Raw genomic sequence first — 25,945 nt, 5'->3', positions numbered from 1 at the left:
GACTTACTAAGAGTTTCAGATTCTTTTATACTCCTTGTTGGAGCTAATATGGTCCATCTGGTCTGACTGTCAGGATGAGCCTGTTAGGAGAGTAGAATTTTGCTTTGCAGAGTCCAAGAAGCTGACATCCTGTCACAGATACAGTTAAAAATTCCTGCTTGCCAAATCGGCATATTTCTTTGAACAACACTGAATCCTGCTGTTGGAAATAATTGTTTCATAAAGTTAAAAAAGCCACCAAACTTGGAAAAAAAATAGGTTTAATGTGCAAATGACGTGCAAGAATGGCTCGTATAATACATTTTCCATACATTCCCTGAGGAGAGTTGCATAGTTGAAAATGTGGTGACGTGAAACTTTGTTATATGTATCATGAACTTCATTTAATTTTAAAAAATCTTTTCCATAGCTTTAGTTTGAAAGGTTTTGTTGGTATTGTTCCAAGTCAATTAGTTTGTTACAGTAACAGGACAATAATGCTGTCTGCATTGCAGCGCATGGAAGTTCATGTAAAAGGTCACCTGTGGATTTGGCATTTCTTTTGACAAGCTTGGTGCACTTATATTCTTCTAACATTTATTTGGAACAGACTTGAGTTTGAGTTTGGTGGATCAATAAACTGAAGTGTGGAAAGTGTGAAGAGCATATTTTGGTCTTGCTCTTTGTTTTCTCTGACTCTCCATCCAGTTGGACTCTTGGGCAACTGTTTTCCATTTCAGAGAGTTTGGAATAAACATACCTCTATTTTTTAATAGTGCTACTTATAAGAATATGGAATGCTAAAATCTATAATCTATGCAGTATTTGTTTCCGTATTTCATAATGATGAAGAATGTAATATAGGCGTTGGTTTTTTTTTCTTTTTTACTAGTCAGTTTTTGTAGGTTGATAATAGTTGGAAACCACAATTTACTGTGGACTTCTAATATTCCAATTGCACAGTCTAGGAGGTGTCCACTTGGATCTCTGTATGGCAATACAGCTATTTGTCAAATGTATGAATTTTAAGGGTGATAAAATATTTTGGTAAGTTACTTCAGCTTGATGTCCTGAGGCTTAACTACCTAAGTTTTCAGCCAGTATTATTTTTCTGAATTATGTAAATTATAAATAAATAGTGTTGGTTTTGTTTACTGTGGTAAATCTGAGTTACAAGTTTCTATGCAAATAAGTAGATTATTTTCCTCTCTTATGTGTCTCCTGTCCATTGAGACAACAATGTTTCAGACTACAGGTTTATGGACCTCTCTTCCATTGATAGTTTCTTGATTAAAATTCATCTTATAGGTTATCCATTTTGTTTTTCACATTTTTCCAGTTAGTGTTGGTTACCACTGTCATGATAGGATCCAAAATAACCTGTATAATTTAAAAAGCCAAGTCACATATGTTGAAATTTGGTTGTCTTTTTTTTTATTTATTTGCTTTTTAACTGTGATTTCATTACTTAAATAGGACCCATTGTGTGATTTGTAATGACATCAACTCTTTAGCTGCTGCTTTTCCCTTAGTAGGAAAAGTGAAAATGGCTTTACTAACCTTTAAAAATACTGAAGATATATCACTGATGGAATACAATTTTTGCTGATGAAAATAAGTGTTTTTAAAATGTGTATATGTATGTATATATGTATGTGTTTTATTATTTTTCTAATCATTAGGCTACCAGCAATAATGTTTAAAACACAGTCATTTTCCTGTTCTTCTAAGGACAGTAATGATCTATCCCAAGGTATGTCAGATATGTCTTCTATTATACAGTTTTCAAATAGTTTAATGAAGGGCTTAAATTTAAGACATAAGAAATAATTTTTTATTTGTAATATTATATAACACTAGTCCTCTTTCTTGGTTCTTATCTCTGACACTGCTTGAAAAACTTTGATACAGATGATGCATTTGTAGACTTCGAGTGTCAGTAATTGACTTACTGGTTTCAGTCCATCCTCTAATGGTAGTTCAGTTTCTATCTAAAACAAAATTGGCTGTATTTCACTTGTAATTTAAATTTAATTTTCAGATTTTAAGAAAATGTAAATAATTCCACTTTCTCACTGAGTTATATTTCTAGCTTGCTTTGTAAAAGGGACTAAAAGACTTGCATGTAAAAATGTTTGCATTTACCAAGGAAGACCAAAGCAGTAAGAGAGTAATCTTTTTTTATTAAAGCTGTTCAAAATATAAATATTTTTTTTAAATGGCTGTATTGTTATTTGCATTAGTGATGTAAAGAAAATAAACATAATTTTTACAACATTAATGGTAATTTAGTAAAATGTAAGGATAATAACAGTAGAAGCAACTAAGTGAAATTAAAGTCATGTTGGTCTCAAAATCTGAACTTTTGTGTTGTGCTTCAGAGTACAAGAAAGGTGCAAAGTCTATATATGCTTTCTTAGGATTGTGCTGTGTAGGCATCCTGTGAAGGTTTCTGGCTCTAGAAACAGACAGAGCAAGATACTATGAAATAGGTTTTGATATCCATTTTAGTGGGCTGTCTTTTCAAATAAAATCCTGCAAATCATCTTTTCCATTCCAGTAAGGACGTTTATGATAAAGTTAAGTTAAAAGAGCCTTATATAACATACAGACTTTTAATGTTTTAGTCTGACACTTTAAGACACTAAGATTATTCTTTAAAAAAAAGCAAAGCAACAAATCCACAGACTGTATATGAAGGTTGTCTAGTTCAATTTTACAATTTAATCCCTATTACTTTTATTGTTATTTTTGGTTCATCTCCAAGGCACATTAAAGCATTGTATCCCCCTGAACATAATTAGGTTAATGTTTCATGTTTGTAGGACAGCTTCTTAGACTTTTTAATAGCTCTACTGCTAGGTTTCAGTGTCTTGTTCTGGTTCCTGACACCTTTTATTAGTGACCTTTGCAGTCAGATTCCCATTCTGTGTATTAATTAAATAGTTAACATTCAATAGTGTGCCAAAGTATCGTTTATTTATGTGGTTATAAGGCTAACAGATTTTAAAGAGAACATAATTGTGAAGTCCGCGTGTTCTCGTAAAACAGTTAATTTATGTCAAGTAGCTTTGAATTCCCAGCACGGGAACTACTGTTCTGGAACTTCATCCCTTCATAAGGTTGAAGCAAACATTTGCTGGAACTAAGTATTGTATACATAACAGTAGTCAAACTTGCTTCTAAGGCCCTGTGACCTTTTCTGTTTTGCTCTGGGTATTTCTCTAGTAGCTGCCACCTTTGCCTTTTTGGGTTCTGATACTATTTTCTCTGTTTGGACAAAATCCTTGCTGAGGACTAGTGTAAAATCATCAAACTTGATTCATTTGGGATTAATTATGTAAAATTAGTTATAGCAAATTATATTTTGACTCTAGCCCCCTTTATCATATCTCATCTCTTTGAAATTATTCCTTCATATTTTTCAAGCATTTTTTAATCTCCCTCCTTGTATTTGAGATGATTGTATTAAAAAGGGATAACATTTTGTGCAAAAAGTGTGCATAGTAATTGATGTAGCTGTTCCATTTTCTTAGTCAATTTCAAGACCAAAGCTTAGGAAGTTCCAAATTAAAGAGAGAAAATCAGGTATGAGAAAATCTGGTATCAGGCCACACATGAAGTTTAGCAGCCTTCTGTATTCTCTTTCTCCAGATAAAAATGAGTGGATCACCACGAGGCAACGTAGCTGTGCTTTTGTAAATACTCCATTACCGTGCATTAACAAAGCTATTCATCACATTCAGGAGTTAGAATTAAAGATAGAGAAATACTTTCAACAGGTACATTTACAGTTGAAAATGGCCAAGTGATTTTTTAGGAACAAGTATATTTTATATAGAATTACTATGTTGGTTTTTATAAAAAATTAACTTCATGTCGTATGTACTCTCCAAAATACTGCCCAGGAGGTTCATTTTACTAGTCATGATGTGTTTTTCATCTGTTTAACAGTTTTGGCAAATCAGACTATCTTACTGAAATCCATATACCACAATATCATAATGTAACATCAATATATCATAAAGATTAGTAAATTTGTATATGATGATTCAGATGCACACAGAGTCAAGTTGCTTCAATGATATTGATTGTCTACAAAACAGTTTTTTATACTAATCTTGAGTAGATAGTCAAATTGAGCTGTGTGCCATTTTCTGCCATTTATAGTAAGCAATGTTCTTTTCCTGAACAGTACTTAACAATTCCTTGATTAAAAAGTTTCTTTACTCTCATATTGAGAGACATGAATTTGAAAATGTTATGGTTTTTATCTCTAGCAGTGTGTGATGTTTTCCTACCTTACGTAGATTTTGTGTGAATAGAAACAAGAATAAAGGGAAGCTAAAAAAATGGGTAGGTTGATGAAGAAAGAATGAAATATATACCATTATAAAGTATAGTAAAATCTTCCCATTAACTTCTTTGAGAACATGATTAGTATCATTTAAATAATTCACTTTTACTGGAGAAGTGTTTTCCAAATGTTAATAAATTTTGCATATGTCTACACTGCAGTAAGAAGATCTGATCACTGCTTGCACAGACAAGTTATATTTAAATAATTTATCTCTAATACTGACAATAATGTCGTCTTAGTAGCACATCAGGAAAACTATCTTAGATTAGTATTCCGCAAACGCTGTTTGTCGTGGTTTAACCCCAGCCAGCAAGTAAGCACCATGCAGCTGCTCACTCACTTCCCACCACACACAGTGGGATGGGGGAGAAAATCAGGAAATAGTAGAACTTGTGGGTTGAGATAAGAACAGTTTAATAGAGCAGAAAAGAAGAAACTAATAATGATAATGATAACACTAGTAAAATGACAACAGCAATAATGAAAGGATTGGAATGTACAAATGATGCGCAGGGCAATTGCTTACCACCCACCAATCGACGCCCCGTTAGTCCCCAAGCCAGTGATTCCCCCCACTCCCCAGTTCCTATACTAGATGGGACTAGCTCCCATGGTATGGAATACACCGTTGGCCAGTTTGGGTCAGCTGCCCTGGCTGTGTCCTGTGCCAACTTCTTGTGCCCCTCCAGCTTTCTCGCTGGCTGGGGTTGAGAAGCTGAAAAATCCTTGACTTTAGGCTAAACATTACTTAGCAACAACTGAAAACATCAATGTGTTATCAACATTCTTCTCATACTAAACTCAAAAACATAGCACTGTACCAGCTACTAGGAAGACAATTAACTCTATCCCCGCTGAAACCAGGACGCTGTTAAATACTCTGCGGGGAGATTTCTGCAACTGCAGTATAGATACTAGAAGAATCCGAGCCGCGTGATCTACAGTCATATCTTGATTTACAGTATAGACATTAATTTGATAGGAAATTTTATATTGCCTCATTCACCTTTATTTAAAATAATGTGAGAACAGTGAAATTATTTTAATGTCATAATTTTTTCATCAATATACATGAATTAGATGGATAAGCATTGACATGTCCAGATGTTTATTCATTTTAATGTTAGCTTAAATTGTTTCCGTAAGTCCTGTGCATATTTTCCACATCTCTTCTAAATTCTTGTTAATATATAGAGATTCAAAATAGTCTGAGGCCTTTAGACAGTGATATTATAACTGTGAGTTAAGAGGAGAAAAGGTGGGGTTGCTATAATATGAGTATTTCAGTAATGCTTTTAAGAATCAAAATTAGGCATATGTACTGAAATGACTATACTAAGAATACAGGGAGTTTGGATTTTACTTGTCTGTATATGAATTTATTTACACCTCTGCTAGTAAGTTAAATATTACCAGCAATGTGTCCAGTTGACATGGAAAACCTCATATCTATACTGTTAAATTCTTACCCTCCAAATCAGGATAGACATTATACACACTGCTTTTGAGGAATGGTCCCTGACCCTTTCCGGTTCCTGAACTGTGCTTGGAAATGGTTTGGGAATATGTTAATTTCTCTTACTGCAGGTTGTACCAGTAAGATTTAGTAACAGTTTAATGGTATAGGTGATCAAGTATCTGGGCCCAAAAAAATTCCCTGACAGTGTTTAATTTACTGTTGTAGACATAGCCCTAATGAAGAAAAAGCACGTGAAGTTCAGACAGAATCTCTGCTCTAATTTTGAGATTTAAAACAAAGTACAGAAGTTAAGAGTGAAACTACAATTAACAATATTAAGGGATATTTAAAAAACATTCTACAAAATTGAATAATGCATAACTTGTACGTACAAAAACTGGGTTTTATTACCAACGGTTTGAAGATGCATAGTTTTTAGGAATTCAAAAACTTTGTAATTATTTTAAAATGTTAAAAAGCATTGATCTGTATGTACACTAATTAGATCCTCTTATGATACAAAATTCACTGGCCTATTATGCTTTTTGTTAGGAAACAGAAAAAGTGTATAACGTCTGAGATGTATAACGGAGTTTATGTTTTGCTTTTGCAGTATGGTTATGTGTTTAAGGAGGAGAAAATACCACGGTAAGAATCGTACATACAAACTCATACAAAATAATGCATTTGTTTTAATGTCAGGTAATTATTTGATGAGATGTTAGTCTGGCTATAAAGTCTGCTCTGTGAACTGTAGAGTTTACCAAGTTCTTCTGTAACGTAGAATGCATCTAAAACAAGCATTCTTAGTGTCAGCAGGATCTATTTACTTCAGCAGACCAAAAGTGTTTATGGAGAATTTCTCATATCTTTCCTACTCACTGTTTAATTTTCAACCATTCAAGATTATCGCAGGTCTCGGAATCAACCTAAGTGATGAATTTCTGTGGGTAACAGTTGTTCAGTTATTGATACTTCTGAAATTGTGCCAATTCTACTAATTAACTCTGGTGCCTAAATATGAGTAAGGGTACTTATTTTAAGCTCTTGTTTCTTTAAGTTTTGGGTTAGAACATGATGTATAAGCATTTTGAATGTTTCTGCATACTTACTCTGATCTTTGTGAAGTTGTCTAAATACTGTGTACAATTTTCTGAATTTGCATAGAGGGTCAAATTTACTCTCATTTCAGCTTGGCTAGACACAGGGAGCCGAGTAATTAAAAGAGGGAGGGGGAAAAAAGTTTGAATGAAACAGCCATTTCTTCATCACATGTTGTAATGAGATGGGGGGAAAAAAAACAAGATTTTTTTCATTTTTTTTCCTTCCTGGTTTTCCTATACTTCATACTGTTAAGATTCCTATTATATGCATCACATTTGTGTTTTCAGTGTAGTTTGCCAGCTACTTATGTTTAGTTCAAAAAACTTTTGTGTGTTTCAGTGACAAAATTTCCTTGAATCACACTATAGTGTTTGCAACTATGTATCTTTAAAGTTAGAGAGCAAGAGAGGATGCTTGTTAAAATCAAAACAGAACATAACTCCTAAATTAAAAATTACAAGTTGAAGATTTGTTTTTTCTAGATATGTTTGTGCTAGAGATATCTAGAATATATACAGAGTTAAGTTTATAAATTTAAAATGTAGCTTTAAAATGTAGCTTTAAAATGTAATTTTAAATCTTAAAACTCATGCATGTTTTTTCTAAATTTTACATATTGGCTGCATGTATTTTGAAATACACTAAAGAACTTAGAATTTTCCTAAGCCTAGGATACAGTACAATACAATACAACACAACCCAAGTATATTTCAAAACCAAGTACGCAGAAAGTACACAAAATAAGTCTGAATGTGGGACTGTAAATTGTATTATTCATGATGCAGGCTACTTTATGATGTAATTCTAGTTACAAAGATTAAAAGAGGGGTTTGAAGAGGAGGATGTATCTCATGCACTGAGCTTGTTGTCCTGGCTGTTTTGCTCAACAAACCCTGTATTTCCCTGTGTATTTTTACTTCATGTCAGATACATCTATTGAGTTATTTTTTGTTTGCCTACTTATCCAACTCCTATTTATTAAACTCTTGTTTCTATATCTAATTTGATATCTCTTCCATCACCAGGTCCCAGTTTTCCTGTTCCATGTCTTACTGTTTTCCATTACTGCACAGAATTTTTTTTCTATTCCCTGTACTTTAGATGTATTTTCGATAGATCTAAGGCTTCAATAACACTTCTTTCCATCTGTTTTTGGCATAGGCTTTTTGTCTGTTATTTCGTCATGGAAAAGGAACTTTTTTGTGGAGTTCTTTCAAATATATACATTCACATTATACATGTATGTGTGATGTAACACTGTGACTGCAGATTTCATTTCATCTTAGCTGCATATGAAGGACCTTGAGTGCTTAAAGAATATTTAACCACACGTGTGGGCATAAGCGTGTGGTGGTTATCCTTCCTCCCCTTGTTCTCAACTCCAGGAGGCTAATGAGCTTCTTAAGTTCACATGAGTTCTTCTTTGACTGCTTGTGTTACTTCTTTCCCCCTCTCACTTGGAGGTTAAATTTGTCCTGATTTCATTTTATTGAAGCCCTCCTCATCTCTGCTTTTGAGTCTCCCAGATTTCAAAAACTTGTCTGTTGGAAATTGATTAGCCTTATGCCTTGATTTTTTTTTTCCTTTGTATCTTAAAATTATTTTTTTTTCATTGTTGACCCTCAAATGATGACTTCCCTTAAACTGATAAAACTGAAACTTCATCTGACCTGCAGTGGCAATGTATCTGTCTGCACTGTTGCTTAGAAGAGTCTGGAAAGTATAGCATATATTGCTCCTGTATGTTCAGAATTTGGAAAGAGTAACAGCATTCTACAACAGTTTCTCTTTGACATATCCTTGGGTATGATGACAAAAATTGAAGATCTATATAAGTACATTATGAAAAGAAATTGGTTTCTTGTATTTCTGCAAAGAAATATGAGAAAAGCATTTATATGGGAATTGCACAATTAATAGTTCTTCTGTATGACTTTCAATTATTCCATTTAACTAGACAGCATTTAAATGTGTAAGATTCGAGAAAGAAAATTTTGACTTAGTGAAAGTAATATTTACTTAACAATACTAATATAAATTCAGTCTAAAATTTTTTAGTGACGGTGGCTTTTATCTACAGGGTGACAAAACATGTCAGTCCTGAATCTATTGAAGATACCTGGTTATCATTATCCACTAAGTTGGATTTTAAAGAAGCTGATGTATCTTGTGAAGGTAAAAATATTTCACAATACTCAGTTTGAGTGGTAAAAGTTACTTACCCTTATTTAATATATACTTTGCATTTGTAATAATGGTTGCTCGTTGCCTGCTCTGTCTTATGTAAATGATGTGAGTATCCTTTGAAATCTGTGTGTATCATCTGTCTTGCTGAAAGACACATACATTTTAAATGTTATATTAAGTACTATTAAATCATCCTGTTTGCAAGAAGATAATTTACATTTCTGTATTTAGATTCATACTGTATTTTAACCCATCTAGGATTTGAAGCAGCTAAGCTAGTTATATTGGTTGTTGGAAATTCTAGATTATTTTTTTTTTATTTAGTTTCTGTAAACAAATAACTGCATTGCTGTTACAGGGTATTCATAACATACTCGCAACGTAGAGTTCTGTTTTTTACAGTTTGCATCTTTACTCAGATTATACATTTTTTAATTAAGTTTTAAGTATTAAAAGAGATTGTGTGCAATTTTTTTTAAGGCAATGTGCAACCTTTTAAGTACTGCTAGCCTGAGGCAATCCTGTCTGCAGTAAATTGTGTGATAAAATTTCTGTTGATGGCAGTGAAGCCAAAATTTCACTCCGGATTTTAAGTATTTGTCCTTCTTTTCAGTGCTTGCAGTTTTTAATCAAAATAATTTGGGGAATTATTGACTGTGGAACCAAAATGGGAATGTCTTGGACTCTGTAACTTATATAATTCCCATTTTTTATAGATCAGGACAATGGATGATGACCTCAAAGACTCTTTTATCAAAACAAATATCTGAGACATATTTGATAGCCAGATTTCACAGACTTAAATAATGATGTGTGTATCACGAGTAAAACAGTGCAGTTGAGATATTACACTGAATATTCTTAGAACTCCAAAGACTTTAATGAAGTCATTGACACTTACTTAGGAAAATAAATGAAATAAGTATTCTTTAAAAATTGTGATAATCAGGAACTTGTACTGTTATTTGGATGATTCTTACCCAAGCAATGAGGCAAAGATGAAAAGTTTGTACTATCTATATTAATACATTTTTGTTGCACTCTGTATTGGAAATAAGCTGGAGGAAAATGCTATTGAACATGAAAGTTTTGTTTGTAACCACTTGTGCTTACCTTGATGATGTGAAGAGGCTACCTTTATATTGAGAAAGAAGCTGGAATAAAGAGTGTATGTTTAAGCCTTCATAAGAAATAATTATAATGTATTTTTAAAGACAGAAATGTAACCAGTTGTGCTTACTGTGATACATGTGAACAGGCCAACTTTGTGTTGAGAATGAAGCTTGAATAAAGAGCATATGATTAAGCTTTCATAAGAAGTTTTTTTTAATGTATTTTTAAAGACGGCAAGACATTAACCTTGAAGCAGGAAACAGAAGCTTTGCTATTGGAAGTTACTGAGCTAATTAAGCGGCTGGAGGCTGATCGTGAGGAGGCAGAAAAAGCTTTGGAGTTGGAGAAACAGCGAAGGAAAAAGCTTGGCATGAAAATTGATTGTATGTCACTTTGGAGGCTTCAGCAGCTCCCTGCAGCCGTGCAAAAAGGTATTGGTATTGAAACTAAGAATATTTGTTATTTTTCGGTCAGTTCTTTACCAAGAACAAGAATTATGATAAGACTATAGTTGTGTTTGCTATAACAGGAGCACAATATTTGCTCTTCTGAATTTGGTGTGCTTGAATATATATCTGGAAAAAGATACGGAAAGTACTATGGAATGTTCAGCATTGTTTGAGAAATAGCATAAGAATAGACAAGACACTCTTAAGATGATAATAAATACTCAGTTTGGGGCAAGGAGTGAGAGGCTGAAACAGAATTATAAAATAATGCATTGAGTTAAACCACAGATTAGACCACAAATAAAAAAAAAAATTGTTTGGAGAAAAATTAAAATGTGATAAACTTGAATAATGTACTTATACCTTTAGTAGGAATTGTTTGACATAACCATTTATAGGTCTCCTTGAAATGCCAGACTCTAAGCACATTTATTATTTTCTTTTGTGATGAACTGGCCTCTACAGAATAGAATGAAAGAAAAAAAAGAACCAAAACAGCTACTTAGCAGCTGTTTGCTGTTTGTCTTCTGACTCATGGTCAGAAGCAGGTACCATCTGAACCCAAACTTATAGGAAAGTTCCATAATTTGTAACAGTAGGCTCCTGGATGTAAAATAACAGTTGGTACTCTAGTGCATATTCTGGTGCACATTATCCTGAGATCTTTGACAAATACCTCACAATCCAGAGTGTGGTGACAGTGCAAGAGTCTTCCATAACTGTGTTTACTGATGGGTAAGCACTGAGTGAAAATCAGCGTATAATGGAGGCAAGCCAGGAGTTGTTTGTCCCAAATACTTCTTTTTCCACTCTCTCTTCCCCCCCTCACCCCCCAGAAGGCAAAATCTCAAATAGTGCACATCCCTAACAATATATGAGAAAAATGCATGTTTGTTTGTTTATTTTAGCCAATGGCTAACTCCTGACTTGCAAACTAGCAACATACGTTAAGGTGTTACCACTTTGCAGAGATTGCTTTCTTTAAAAGCAGTTGCCTCTAAAGGACAACTTATGATGCCCTGAAAACAGAGGAGGAGGCTGAATAAAGAATCAGAATTAAAATTCATTGATAGGTTAGAAACTGCTTTCAGGAGAAAATCCTGTGCCAACTGAAAGGTCAATTTTACAGAAGAACTGTAAGAGGAGAAGGTTGATAATATAGTCTTCATTCTTCAGCACAGTAGCTCAGGATTTGAGCTGCAGAGATATTACTTTTTACTTTTTTATGTACGTACTTACAGTGATGCAGCTGTAAATCATTTTTGCGTGTTGCTATACATTCCTATTGCTTTTACTTTACTGTTTAGCATTCTCTATAAATATCAAAAGTTTGGAATAGTGGAACATAATTAACACATTTTCAATTCTGTTAATATGTGCAATGGTACAGCATTTAAAAAAGAAAAAAAAAAGGCAAAATAAACCAACATGAAGTTTGGCTGTGAATATTAATCAACTCTTGTTCTTCCTTGATTTATCAGTGGGCTATGTCAGGATGACATTGTGTCCTTGGAGTAAATTTGTAATTTTCAGGATTATAACTTTTCATAGTATTATCTATAAGACAAAAATTATGCTGAAATGGAATTGAGGATAAGGGGAAAATACCCTCAGGGATGTTATAATTATCCCTAATCTAAGTATTACAAACCCAGGAGATTCTTAATTAAGAGTTTGCATGACCCGTTCAGAGTAGACACTGAATCCTGTTATTTCTTCAGACTTCCCTTGATTTCCATTATTGCTAGCTCCTGCTGCATCTGTGTCCTGTAGCACACTCAGGTAATTGCAGTGACATAACTATCTTCAGAAATTACCTTCTCTGAAGTATAACAAAAATGTAATGTAAACACATTTTATTCTTATTAATGTTAGGTATCACTTTGCATGATGTAGAAAAGCCACTTACTCATATAATGTGTCTAACTTTTAGTAGCAATTAATAATTTTGTAAATTTGTGATTTATGTCTTGTTAACACAGCAAAATTTATCAACTGTTAAGGGATTGCACTGAATATTCCACAACTACTTCTCAGAGCTAGAGAGCCTTTTTTTCTCAGTAAAATGTGCTTCTCTGTCTCAAATTTATGGCAAAGTTTACTGCTCTTGAGACTTTTTCTGATTTTTTTCTTATCTCATAATCTTACTTTTCTTTCCCTAGTTTCATACCAATAATTTCTTGATATAGAGCATCAGCTGCTGCAGGACACCATCTCTAATAAGCTTTTTTTTTTCCAAACAAAATAAAATATATGTCATTCAGCAACCAGTGGTCTAGTCACATATTTTCTTGTAAAGACCCATAGGAAATTTATGCCAAAGTCAGAAAAGTAAATGCAGCAAACTGAATTAAGACTGACGTACTTCTGTGTGGCAACACGAATGTGTTTTGTTTGTTGAGTTTAAGTTTGTACCTTTAGTTTCGCTTTCTTGAAGCCACATTTAGTTCAGGAAGTGTCCCTGAACTGAAAATAGTTGGCATATTAAAAGGATGTGGGATTTATACTTGCCATGTTCTTCCTCTGCATCCACATACTGGAGACTAGGAAGCTTAGTAGAGCTGTTCTTGTGTTACAGTAGCCTCCTCTAGATATGCCTTAGGACTAGATGTTTTAATATCCTTCACAAAAACAAAATCACCCCTTGCTTTGAAGATTTGCTTGAATTATGTTTAAAAACAGTTCCCCTGCTAATGCAGTATTTGGTGATGTCTTTTGTAACCAATGTCCTCTTTTGGCCTTCAGAGCAGTTTACAGCAAAATTTTGCAAGTCTTAGACTTAGTATTATGACAACATAATTCGCAATCTCACTAGGTATTCATGGCGTCACTCAGTTACTCACATTTTGTGATGCTAATTATGTTTTTAACAGAATATGAAACGTGTGTTCAAGATACCTTGGAGCTACAATGGCATTTTGATTGTAAAAGCCATCAGCTGTGGCAGGTACAAAACCAAATACTTAAGACAGAAACAGTCAACAGAAAGATTCAGGAGGATATAGACTTCATGAAGAAACACAGCCCTCTGCTGGAAGAAAAGATAAATCTAGAGGGTGAAGCTGTGAAGGATGTGTTACTGGCTTATGAAAAGGTGAGTACAAACAATGTGAAGATGTTTCTTTTAGAGCCTTTCCACTACATAGGTGCATACCCTTTCAGAGAATAGCAGTCTTTTGGAAATACCGGTCTGTTTTAAATTTTGTACACAAAGACTGTGAATTGTGTGCCCATAGTGCTAAATACAGACACTCAGTGCTGGCAGAATCCAGGAAGGATAATGCTGTTGGCCTTTAGTAAATGTCTCTTAAGCATATATGGAATGTAATTCTAACTTTTAAAGTTGATTTCGTGTGGGATTTTTCACGGGAAAAGTAGAAGGTACATATCTGATATTTGCATAGATTCTTCTCAGATTTCTCACAGATGTCAATGTCTGTTCCAGTATATGGAGATGTTAGAAGGTGTCAAAAAAATGTCTGTAAGTTTTAATTATTTTTAAATGCTGATGTACATTTTTCCTAGTTTATTTTTTTATAGTATTTATTGACAATAATATTGATAATAATTTATTATTTGTTGATAATAAATGCCTGATGTGGATAATGTCAGGCTGAATAATCAAAGTGTAGCAAAGTTGTAGGTAGCTTAAAACTGATGTCTAAAGAGGGAAGGATACTGTGTTACTTCATGTACAGATTTTAGTACTAATTACTATGTTTTCTATGTATTTTCTATAGTAACTTTTAAATACAAATCTAGAGATTAATCTCTTTTTCAAGGTACTTACAGTGTAAAAATGGTCTTTTGTTTGTAGGTGATTCTTAATAAATATTGCTTATTTTAATTTGTTTTCTTTTGAACTCATATTTTGAGGTCTCAACAGTCATGTCAAAATACTTCTAAAATTAAAATGTTATTTGCCTATGCAAATAGGCAATATGCTAATTATGATGAATTAGTTCTGACCTATGAAATAGGTCACAGTTCTATCAGTGTTATCAGATATGTTCAAAATACTGGCTAATTAAATATCAAGATGGTTATTTTGGTTTTTATTTTGTATCCTTTTATCTTGTTAATGTCTTAGAAAATATTGTATGCAGTTCAAATACTGAGGTGTACTAAAATACAACTTGGAAAGTAGAGTTAAAATATTTTTTTCCTGAAGACTTTTAAAGAAATACTTCTTTTTAGAGTTTTTTTTCTTAAATTTCTTTCCAAAAAGTGACACTACATATCATAAGGAGATAGATTTGGTGTTACTGTAACTTACTCATATATTTCATTTCAACAATAAAATTTCTAATTGTCAAATAAATTATTTATAACTTTTATTGTGCTCTAATTTATATGCTGTTTGTTACTTAGGTTTGGTTTTTTCCTCCTTAAAAAAGCAGCTGACACTTAAGTTTCTTTGCAATTAAAACAATTATTTAATTTTGAATCTCTGCCTTTTAATATCCAGAGAACTAGTTTGAGCAGCAAAGTGCTAGATTATAATAAAGTTTTTATATAATGTTACTTGTTTGTATTTGTAATATTTTAAAAAGCAGAGACTACAGATGTGCATATCTCTATTGGAGAGTTATTAGGAACTGAGTGTCCCAATACTATTGATACCACTGAAAATTGTGTTCATTGTCTGCATTGTCTCAGGCCTCTCTTTTACATAGGTGACTGCCGGGCTTGCTCATCCTCTAGGAGATGTTTAAGTAATGATTTTGTCAGATTACTGAGTGAAACCTCAGTGGCTTCTTTTGATATTATTTCTTTCTTTCTGCTCCAGAGGTCACTATCTTCCCATGTTAGTAGCCACCTTTTCACAGTAACCTCAAAGTTTTGTAACAGAGTGAAATCTCTCTTGCTAACCTTTCTTTATGTTACGCAATTTTACAACACGTTCTGTTGTCTTTCACTAGGATTGTATCTATTGCAGACCATGCAGAATTTGTCATTAAGTTGTATGACATCACAAAGTTCTACTTCAACTTTAAACTTCAATTTTTTTAACTGCAAAGAATCAGAATATCTTGAAATTTTTTTATTTTAAACATTATGTATGATTTTTGTATAACATCTTTCAGAAAACATGTTTTATTTTCTTAGACATCAAAAATATATAGTGATGTTTGTTGTGAACTCATGGAAATCCAAAGGACAATTAAAAGAATTGATGAAGAATCGGAAAAGAAGATACAATCTATGTATGAGAAAATTGAATATGCTGAGATGCTATCGAGTCAATACAAGTACGAGCTATTCAATATGCTATTATAATGTCCTATTAGTTTTAATAGTGACAATGAAACTATAGAAAATTTGCTTTTGGAAATAATGTTAATTTTTTTAAAAATGAAAATTAGAATTATACATAAAAGAAGTGTTTGCCTCGTTGTCTTAGCTTGCATTAGCAGAATGAAGAAGGGATGATACCCAGAAATATACCCAAATGGAAAGTTTCATGAATCGACTCCTAAAGCATGCTGGTTTTACCTTATATTACTTACTTATGAATTTTTAATCCCTTTGACAGAACTTTTTGCTACCATTCTTATTGACTGCACAAATTACTTGCATTGAACATCAGCACTTAACATAGTACCATAGTTATGTTATAATTATAACTTAATTTTGAAGTTTCATATTAACCAGAACAATTCTAGCCAACAACACATACTTTTGAACTTCTCAAAACACCATGTATTTCTTTTTTTTAGCAACCCAGCAAAATTACTATAACTTTATTGGATTGCAAGGTAGCTTCTGTATGGCAATGACTTATGTTGCAGTTTCCTCACTGTAACCTCTTGTCAGTAGCAGTATAACACCACTAACACCAGGCCAGTCACTGACAAGTAATCTCTCCTTTCTGTTGCTGAACATAACTGACAAAGAGTCAGCACCAAGAATAACTATGCCAAAGAACAAGAATACCAAGTACTTTCATATTTGGTAGGAGGTTGCACTTGACTTTGCTGCATATGCCTATGACTAGTTGCCAGGTTTTATTTGGCAAAGCAACAAGTGACACAGTGGCTCTTTTTCACTTGAGGTGAGGAAAGGTTACAGGCATAATTGAAAGACATCAGTAAATTTTTGAGATAATCTTACTGGCAGTAGCAGATGTTTCTGTACTGCAGCCATGTGACAACTTCAAATATCAGATATTTCAAAAACTATGCATAGTAATTATGGAGTATATACATTTTGTAGTAAGTCATCAAATTTGGTCCATCCTAGTGATTCAGAACTACCTAGGTTCACTAGGGATTTATATGGTTGATGTTAGATGTTAGAAAGTGCGTGATGTACAGTAGTGGCTGAAAACCTGTCCTGCTCACTGATGCTTCGTTCAAGGCAGCAAGACTAATGCTAATGATTGAGATGTACATGCAAACTCATGTCCTTGGTAACCTTGTTTCAGTAGATGTTAATTTCCCATCCAGCAAAACCATAGCCAGGGACTTTCCCATCTAACTCCCATTCCCTGTTTCTTTTCAAGGATCAGTCTTATGAGAATTCCCTATAGAGTTGGCCTCATTAGTATACCTAAGAGCAGTAAAGGAGCAACTACAGAGCTGAAGAGAAGTTTCTAGTTACAGAATTTCCTAATTTCTAAAGAAATGAGAGCTTTAGAAGGGTGTCTGTTATCTAAAGAGCCATGTATCATCTCAGGTTTGTGCCATATCTCTTCTACAATCTGTCTCTTCAAAATTAAGACACTGAGGTTCTCTTACTGTAAGATGTCTGTTTCCTTACACCGATCCATTCAGCTCACAGGAAATACTGCAAACACAAAATACTCCCTGATCATTTGTAGAGGAGGATTATGTTTATTGGACTAACAGTGGAATTTAGACTTCATAAAGTTCCGGGAAGTAGCGTTAGGTCCTTCAAAAGAGATGGGCCATCTGTGTCTGCTACATAATGGAGTGATTATAGAATGCTGTGGCAGTCTTTCCCCGTGCTTCCAAATATGACTATGAACTACAAGAGCTACTCTTCACACCAGCACAGATATATGTAAGAGCTGTTATTTACTTCTGCTCAGTGAAAGCCTCTTTGCCAAAGATGATTCTGATCTGTACATATCTAAGAATCTTATGCCACATGTCAACCCATCTTTGTCAAGAAAACATCAAACTCTAGAAATTGTTACAAGCAGAATTAAAACATGTAATTTTGCATGTTTACAGGCCAGCAGCACACTGCCAGGTTTTCTAAAAAGACAGAAAGTAAGCAGTTATGAATAGCTTATTTTAGTGGTTTAACCCCAGTAGGCAGCTGAGCCCCACACAGCCACTTGCTTACTCCCCCTGAGCAGGATGGGGTAGATAATCAGAAAGGTAAAAGTGAAAAAACTCATGGGTTGAGATAAGGACAGTTTAACAGCTAGAGCAAAAGCCGTGCACGCAAGCAAAGCAAAACAAGGAATTCGCTCACTACTTCCCATCGGCAGGCAGGCGTTCAGCCATCTCCAGGAAAGCAGAGCTCCATCACATGTAACCATTACTTGGGAAGACAAACACCATAACTCTGAATGAACAACCCCTTCCTCCCTGCAGCTTTTTTACACTGAGCCTGACGTCCTATGGTCTGGAACACCCCTTTGGCCAGTTGGGGTCAGCTGTCCCAGCTGTGTCCCCTCCCAACCCCTTGTGCCCCCCCAGCCTCCTCGCTGGTGGGGTGGGGTGAGGAGCAGAAAAGGCCTTGACGCTGTGTCAGCACTGCTCAGCAGTAATGAAAACACCCCTGAGTGATCAACACTGTTTTCAGCACAAATCCAAAACATTGCCCCATACTAGCTACCATGAAGAATTAACTCTATCCCAGCCAAACCCACTATAGTTATGCACAAGCCCATTGTAATTCCTGCATTCTGTCAGTGAAATATCTTTTGTAGGCTTGTCTACCATGAAGGCCAAAACCAAATCCTCAAATAACTGAGTAGTTGTGAGAGCTTAGGGTACAGTGAGTGACTTTTTTATTTGATGTACCAAACAGGAAGCATTGTTATACTTTTTAACTTGTATGTAAACTGTTCCAGTAATATATGATAGAATAAAACAAGGCACACGGTAGAATTTGGGAGTAAGGTATTTTGGTCCCTTCTGTGAAGGGACCCACTCTCAGAGGGACATAAAGAAGAGTTTGTAGCTACTGTAGATGTTTCTGTTGGTTTTAGATTTTCTTTTCATTTCTTTTTTCAAGAAATAATTGTAATTAAGAAGTGTGATTGTTTTGCTTACCATTTAAGGTGCTCAGTAGGCCATGGTAAAGAGCTGCACCTGACTAAAACAATGGGGGTTTCCAGTTTCTTTAGATTATAATATCTTGGCAAATTTATTTCAAAAACTGATTAGTGCTCAGGAACTTGAAACGCCTTTTTCGGTTCCACAGAAGGAGTACTTACTGCCTGCCTCAGAATCTTACAAGTTGTTAAACCTGCAGCACGAAGTAACACTGACCCTTGCAAAACAGAGCACTCTTACAGTGTATTTTGGAGTAGGTATCAACCTCAAGAAATCATTACTTTGGCTAATATGACTGGTGCTTTTGATGGCTGCTATCCAGGGAGATCTGTGCTTGCCAGTCAGCTAGAGCAGAAACCTTACTGAACATTCTTGAAGAAAGGAATGTTATTTAGATGCAATAATCCTGTTTCTTTAAGATACCATATCACTGTCGATCTCTTTGGCACTAAACTACAGAATTAAAGAAGGATCATAGCTCCTTCTGTAATATGTTTATACTTTAATATGGGAACAGGAGGTATTCCGGGTAACATGCATTTACTCAGAGACGGCATTGCTGCTTGAGAAGTTCCAGTCTTGCACTCATAAAGTGTCTGTGCACTTGTAATGAGATCCAAACTGTCTATGTCTCAGTAAGGATGAGTCAGTATAGGATAAAAAAAAATGTATTTTTCCATAAGATGGATAGCTTAGAAATACTAGAGAAATAAGTGTCTCTGACTTGTTTCTTTTCTCAGCATATCTTTTTTCCTTTTTTGATTCTAACCTTTACAGTGAATTTCTTCGTCTTGTTTTTACTGAGTTCAGGATAATTTTTATACTATATTAGAGGTATTTATGCTAATTATATTTTATTACCTCTAAGATTAAAAAGATTCACAGTCAACATGTTTATGTTTAGTTAAGCTTTACTTAACTTAGTTTAGTTAACTATTTTCATTTCAGACCCCAGTTTGCAATCTGGAAAGAATATTAGTATATGAAAATTAAAATTGTAGTCAGAAATATAGCTAAACTCCAAGTATCTTATTATAAAAAACCTGAGACCCAAATTCTGTAATACCAACACTTGTCAAAGCTAGAGTGACTTCTGGAAATTATCATGTGATTCTCCAGTTAAAGTCACTACGAGTGTCTAAACAAAGGAAGAAGTGGGTGAAGAGTAGGAGATAATACTTTTGATGGACGTGAGCCTGTGAATGCAAGCTTCACAATGTTTGGAATTTTAATTGTAGCTTAAATACGTATATAGAGATGATCTGATCAAATGCTTATTAGCTCCTCTGTGGGTTCCAGCGAGAGACATCGGACAGCATGGACCCTGATTCTGTAACTGGTTAAGTTCATTGCAAACCTCATGTTAATTTTAATTATGGGAAAGATCAGGTCCTGAGTAAGAAGTATTACCAAAAATGTAGTATGATTTATTACTATGTATTCAGATACTCTGCAAATCAGTTTAGTGTTTCACTGGCCTCTTTAGTGTTCTGTCAACTTGTCTGAATTACTAGCTGCTGGCAAGAATTGTTAGCAATGGTTCCAGTGATCCATTGCTGGAGGTGATTTTATCATGTAATACCAGAATAAATAATGTTAAAAGTATGTGATTTAACTTTTTTTTTCTTTACTATTCCAGCATATACCTACTATTAAACTTTATTAATTATCAATTCGTAGTTATGAAGTGTAGTCAGCAGCGATTTGTTATTGTCCTCTTGTAGGCAAATTGCTGTAGTTTGGGAGTCTAAGCCTTAAAATGTATACAATGAAAAATATTGCTGTGTATTGTGATCCTTCTTCGCTAGCCTATATCCTCCGCAACTTTGGATTTTTACTTTGTTCCTTCTTCCTATCTGTTTTCTAAAGCAACTTTGTTTTAGAAAGCATTGTTTTCAATGTGCTTTCAGAAGACTTCTGTATTTTATGACCTTTCCAGTATGTCCTCTGACTCCTTTTTCACTTCTGTGATACACTTTTCTGAAATGGATTGAAAGGTAATGCAAACAGCATTCCAAATTAAGCCATGTAAATGACTTTAACAGGAACATCTTACTCTCATTTTTTATTCTAATGTTTTTCATCCTATTTCTTACTTAATCTAACACCTTCTTAGCTTCTTTAACTGTGCTAAATGTTGAATAGACTTTCTGAGTGTTTATGGAAATACATACATGTCTTTCTCAATTTGATACAGTTAATTTAGAATTTTAATGTGTACTTAAGCTCTCTGATCTTATACTTCTTTTGAGTTTGGACACTAAATGGTACAGGCTGTTTTGTTCCCCAGTTACTTGAAATTTTTCTTAAGTTTCTTAGTTCTTTTTGGCCTTGCCTGTTGTAATCACATTATATGCAGTCTTAATTTCACTACTCCTTGCCCTTTCAGATAATTTGTAAATATATCAGAGCAACAGATATGGGATTTTGAGATACCATGCTGTTGACCTATTCTTTCAATGAAAATTGATCATTTAATCTTACTTCTGCATTTTTTCATTAGTATTAGAATTTTTCATCTTGCCTTCTGACTACTTCACTTTTGAATAGTCTTTTATGCAGGGTTTTGTTCAGTTCCCTTTAGAATTCTGTCATTGTGTCACAGCTGTCAGCATGCTTAGCAGTTGTAGGGCAGTGTGGGCAGTTTTCCCGTTAGGTTTTGGTAGTCTTGGTGGAAATGAAGGCTCTTGAGACTGTTTCATGTGCAAGAAAGAAAGTGTGGTGTTTTCCTGTAACAAGCCTTTGTTCTAAGGTACATTAAAATTACTTTACAGGAACTCTTTGTTCTTTTGAAAAAAGTCATAATGTAAGTAAGTAAAATACCCATGATAATGGCAATAGGTAAGTAATACCAGAAATTTGTCATCTATACTGGTAGAAATATAACATGTATGTTTTCTGTTTCACCTAGTTATTTCCTATTCATACCACATGACAGTGATGTACAAGGTGTTGTGCACCTTGTAACCCATTTTGTTTATATGGATGTGAATTAAACTAAAAGTGCTAACGATACCAGTGTTTTTAGGAGTATCAGCATTTACAGGAAAAAATGGAGAAGATGACTGTTTTTTCTATCCCTCAGTGAAGATTTTTTTTTTTTTTGCCTACTCTCTTTTTATTTTTTTTCCCCAGCCATTTGCTAGACTGGTAATTAAAGTCATACTTACATTACAGAGGAAGTAGACCCTTTAGCTGCCATCTGAGGAGGACTAGAATAACATGTGGTATTGATAGGTGTGAGAAAGACAGATTTGTGATGGCACAGACTTGAAAGACTGCTCTACAGTTGATACTCTTTTCTTTATGTTCAGTACCATCAGCGAGAAAATGATGAAGATTGCATGGAACTCAAAATACTGAGGCTGGGGTACATCACACAGCACAGTCTGTTATTTTTACACATACTTGCTGTGACTGGTAGTACTGTGTTTTTGCACGAGATTGTACTCTTAAAATTGTAGCTGATAGGTAATATCAGAAGAAAATTAGTCTATGCCTGTTATGTGTCTGTCATTAGAATAATTCAAAGTATCATTTATAAGTTTCTTTCATGGGTGGTGGGACCTAAGAAAGTAGAGGTGTTCAAAGTGTTAGGTTTCACGCTCATGTTATATATATCCTGTGGTATTTGGAATGTGACTTTGCAAGATAAGTCTTTACTCCCTCACTAGATGAAATCTTGGAAGCAAATAAAGGAAGAATGTCTATCAAATAGTCTTTTAGGATTGGCTCTTGAATTAGTGATGAATTCTCTTCATTATTGTTTTCTGTTGTCTTCCTGCATTTAAGTATGCAACACTTGTTCAGGGTTTCTGGGGGTTGTAATGCAATAGATGTCTCTAAAACTCAACTACTGTTGGCCTTAGTTCTGCTGCGGTGGATTTATTTTGCTTTTTAAGGCATACTTCGGAATATGTTATTGACCAAGATAGTTCTCTGGGGACCATGTAGAAAACTCCTCTTTTCTGCCTGCTGAAACAATAATAAAAATAATAAAAATAATGGACAAGCACCAGCAGTCATTCTAAAATTTTAACCTGATGTCCTTCTGTTTCTTTTGCCTTTCACCGAATCCATTCTCATACATGGCTGTAACAAAAGGCCTGTGCACAGCCTATGAGGCTTAACAGTGTCTCGTGGGAATATTTTTCTGATGATTGTTGTAGTTGTTATATCTTTCTGTAGTTATGGCCAGTTTTCCTTATCATAATGCTGATAAATCTGCTATTCAGAGTGAAAGTAAAGTCCTTATCCCCTCCTTTGACCTTGCCTACTGTCTGCAAATTCCTTTTAAAATGAGGAATTGATGTCAGTAAAAAATTTTCTTCACAAATGACATTTGTCCACAAAATGACAGTGCAGTGGATTGATTAAGTGAAGATGTCTCTGAAGTAGATTCAGCCACTGGCAGAGAAAGAAGTTCACACCTATTTTGGTTAATTAACCTGTGAGGTATGAAACAAAGTCTTGTGTTTAACTACACCAATACCTGTTCAGAGGTCCAATTAGAAGTTGTAATGTTGGCAGGCTGTTTAAGTGCAAGTGAACTGGTAGCATGAGTAGTTTTGATATCTGGCTGAAATTGCATGAACCTGCCAGGGCAGATACTTTGAAATTCTCTCATGCATACCTGTTCAAGAAATGTAGTAGAGAATCAAAATAAATCTTTACTAATTCAGATCTGCTTTACATTTTCCTTTATGGAGAGGGACTACCTTGGAATATTGCCAAATAGATGGATTCACTTTGTGTGTATTTCTATTAGGAATAAGTTAAAGCATTCTGAATTTATTTGGACCGAATACTGTATGAAGTTAAAAGAAACAGAGGAGAAGATTATAAAGGATGAAAAACACCTTGAGGAGTTAGTGGAGCAAAAAGCAGAAATCCAGGAAGATGCAAAATGTTGGAACAGCAAAGTGAGTCTTGAATATTTATAAACAAGCAAGTAAATGAGTATCTTTTATTGAAAAGTACATGAATGCCTGAATATTTTTTGTGTTTAAGAGTTAAGGTCCTCTGTAAAAGTAAAAATACAAATACTGATTTCAAAATAAGAGGTGGTAGATTCTGTAGAACTCTCTTATTCATTCTTCTGTTGTAGTATTATTTTTCAGCTTTAATTATTAGAAGTATCACAACCATCTTACCTTCCTTTAAGTGACCTGGATATTTTTAGTTGTTGGATGCATATGTGCTTAACATTGCTTATCTTCTTAAGATGTCTGGAAGAAAGCGTGCATTTAGTAGGACAGCATAAGTGTCCTCTTGAATTAGTAGATTTTTTTGACCTGCGATGGCATGTGATGCAGTTTTACACCATGTGTAGTGATACCCTATTTTACTTAAAATTCCCCTGTTTTCTGCTATATTTGTCTAGCATTCATTTTGAAATCTTGTTGTACTTGGTGGTTTAAAATCTGAACTGGAGTTCCTCACAGTGCATGACTAGGAGTTTTCAGTTCATGGACAGCTCCGTATGTGGAAGCAGTAGAAAATGCCTAAACCAGGATTTAGATGCCCACAACAGAAGTTGTTACTTTTTTATATGTATAAGTATGTGTATATATTGTGTATGTATACAAGTATAAATGAAGTATGAAATTCATTCTCTTGTACATGGCCAGTACTATTGTGTTTTGTGCATCTAGACAGCTAGGTCCTGCTATGGATCCAGTGGAATCCAGAATCTAGATGGAGTATTTCTAGGAAGCTGAATCTGCCAAGCATGCCTAAAAAAACCCCAAAGCACACCCCCTGCAAAAGTAAAGATATGGTCATATTAGACAGTCACCAATGGGTGGCATTTGTTTCCAACTGTGTATTAACAGTTTTCTTCCTGTTGTTGGCACCAACAACTGCTATCAACTGCTATCTAGAAAACCACTATTTTCAAATAGAGCCAATACTTATTAGTAAACTTTTTTTTTTTTTCCTGGATGTGTTTCCAGCTGGGTTTGTCTGAGCTGATATACTTCAGTGGGTACTACTTGGGTATTAAGACCAACATAAGGGAAAAAGAGAAATGTGCAACAGGGGTAAGGTGGAGCATGAAACTGCTCCATTTGCTGACCAACTTTGGTTTGATTATTTTATGCTAAAGGTGAGCCAGAGTTAAGTTTATCATATAGCTGATCTGTTACTGTCAATTTCCTTCAAAAACATGACTAAACCAACCAACTGAATAAAGCTTTATGTTACTGGGATAATGGAGTTATTTGGGGAATCAGGATAATATTGGGATTATTTTCAGTGACTTCAGTGGGATTTGAATTGGATCCAAATTATAACATGACAATTGTCACATACATCAACAAGTCTGAAGAAAGAATTAGTGATGTGAACTAATATTTTTCTGCATTTTTTCTCCTGGCTTTCTTTCTTAATTCATGCTGGTTTTTAAATTTTATATATGACCTATTAGGAGTGTTACAACTTCTGACACTCTAAAGACAACTCTGAGTTTTCTTTTTTCCATGTTACCCAGGTTTGCATAACAAAAGGTATCTGCATGCATTAAATCCATTTTCTGTATCTACATGGGCTTTGCTTTTCAAAGATTAGAAGAAACCCTTCTTATAAAATTAATCTCATACTTAACTATTCCTCCTTTATTCTTTTGTCTTTATTAATTTCCGGCACAGTGTGGCAGTATTTCAGGTAATTCCTCTCAAAATGCTTGCTCTAAAAACATTGAAAGATGGAAAAACTTTTCTCAATCATGTTTTTCCTATGTACCAGCAATTTAAAAACTGGGACATTTTGCTCATACTTAATCCACTGGATTTTTTTCCCCTGTAGATGTAACCAATTTCTCTTTGCCTTTCCCACACTTCCCCTGAACTATATTTCTTAGAATATTGTACATATTGAGAGACTTAACAATTTGCATTTTTATCTCCTTTTTCTAGATTAGTAAAGCTGCTTCTTTGCAGTTTTTTCTCACAGATCATGTTTTATAATCCCTAACCATTCAGGTTAGGACCTTCAGTCCCCAGCTAGTTAGGAAGGTACAGCCATACAAGGACAGTCAGCA

The 25,945-nt window shown here is 34.3% G+C and overlaps 1 protein-coding gene across 1 annotated transcript in view; it reads left to right on the top strand.

Moving 5' to 3' along the window:
* The first annotated feature begins 1,674 nt into the window (after window positions 1-1,674).
* CCDC178 (coiled-coil domain containing 178) overlaps window positions 1,675-25,945 on the top strand; it is a 178,879-nt gene continuing 154,608 nt past the window's right edge. Inside the window, exons 1-8 of the mRNA XM_049825896.1 lie at window positions 1,675-1,732; window positions 3,634-3,761; window positions 6,412-6,446; window positions 8,983-9,077; window positions 10,433-10,633; window positions 13,525-13,745; window positions 15,761-15,903; window positions 23,675-23,828. Of these exons, the coding sequence (XP_049681853.1) occupies window positions 1,675-1,732; window positions 3,634-3,761; window positions 6,412-6,446; window positions 8,983-9,077; window positions 10,433-10,633; window positions 13,525-13,745; window positions 15,761-15,903; window positions 23,675-23,828 (1,035 nt within the window). The remainder of the gene's footprint in view (window positions 1,733-3,633; window positions 3,762-6,411; window positions 6,447-8,982; window positions 9,078-10,432; window positions 10,634-13,524; window positions 13,746-15,760; window positions 15,904-23,674; window positions 23,829-25,945) is intronic.

This window comes from Accipiter gentilis, chromosome 2 (assembly GCF_929443795.1).
Source record: "Accipiter gentilis chromosome 2, bAccGen1.1, whole genome shotgun sequence".
Taxonomy (NCBI): Eukaryota; Metazoa; Chordata; class Aves; order Accipitriformes; family Accipitridae; genus Astur; species Astur gentilis.
The sequence above is the reverse complement of the archived record's forward strand: the minus strand, read 5'-3'. Positions and strand labels throughout refer to the sequence as shown.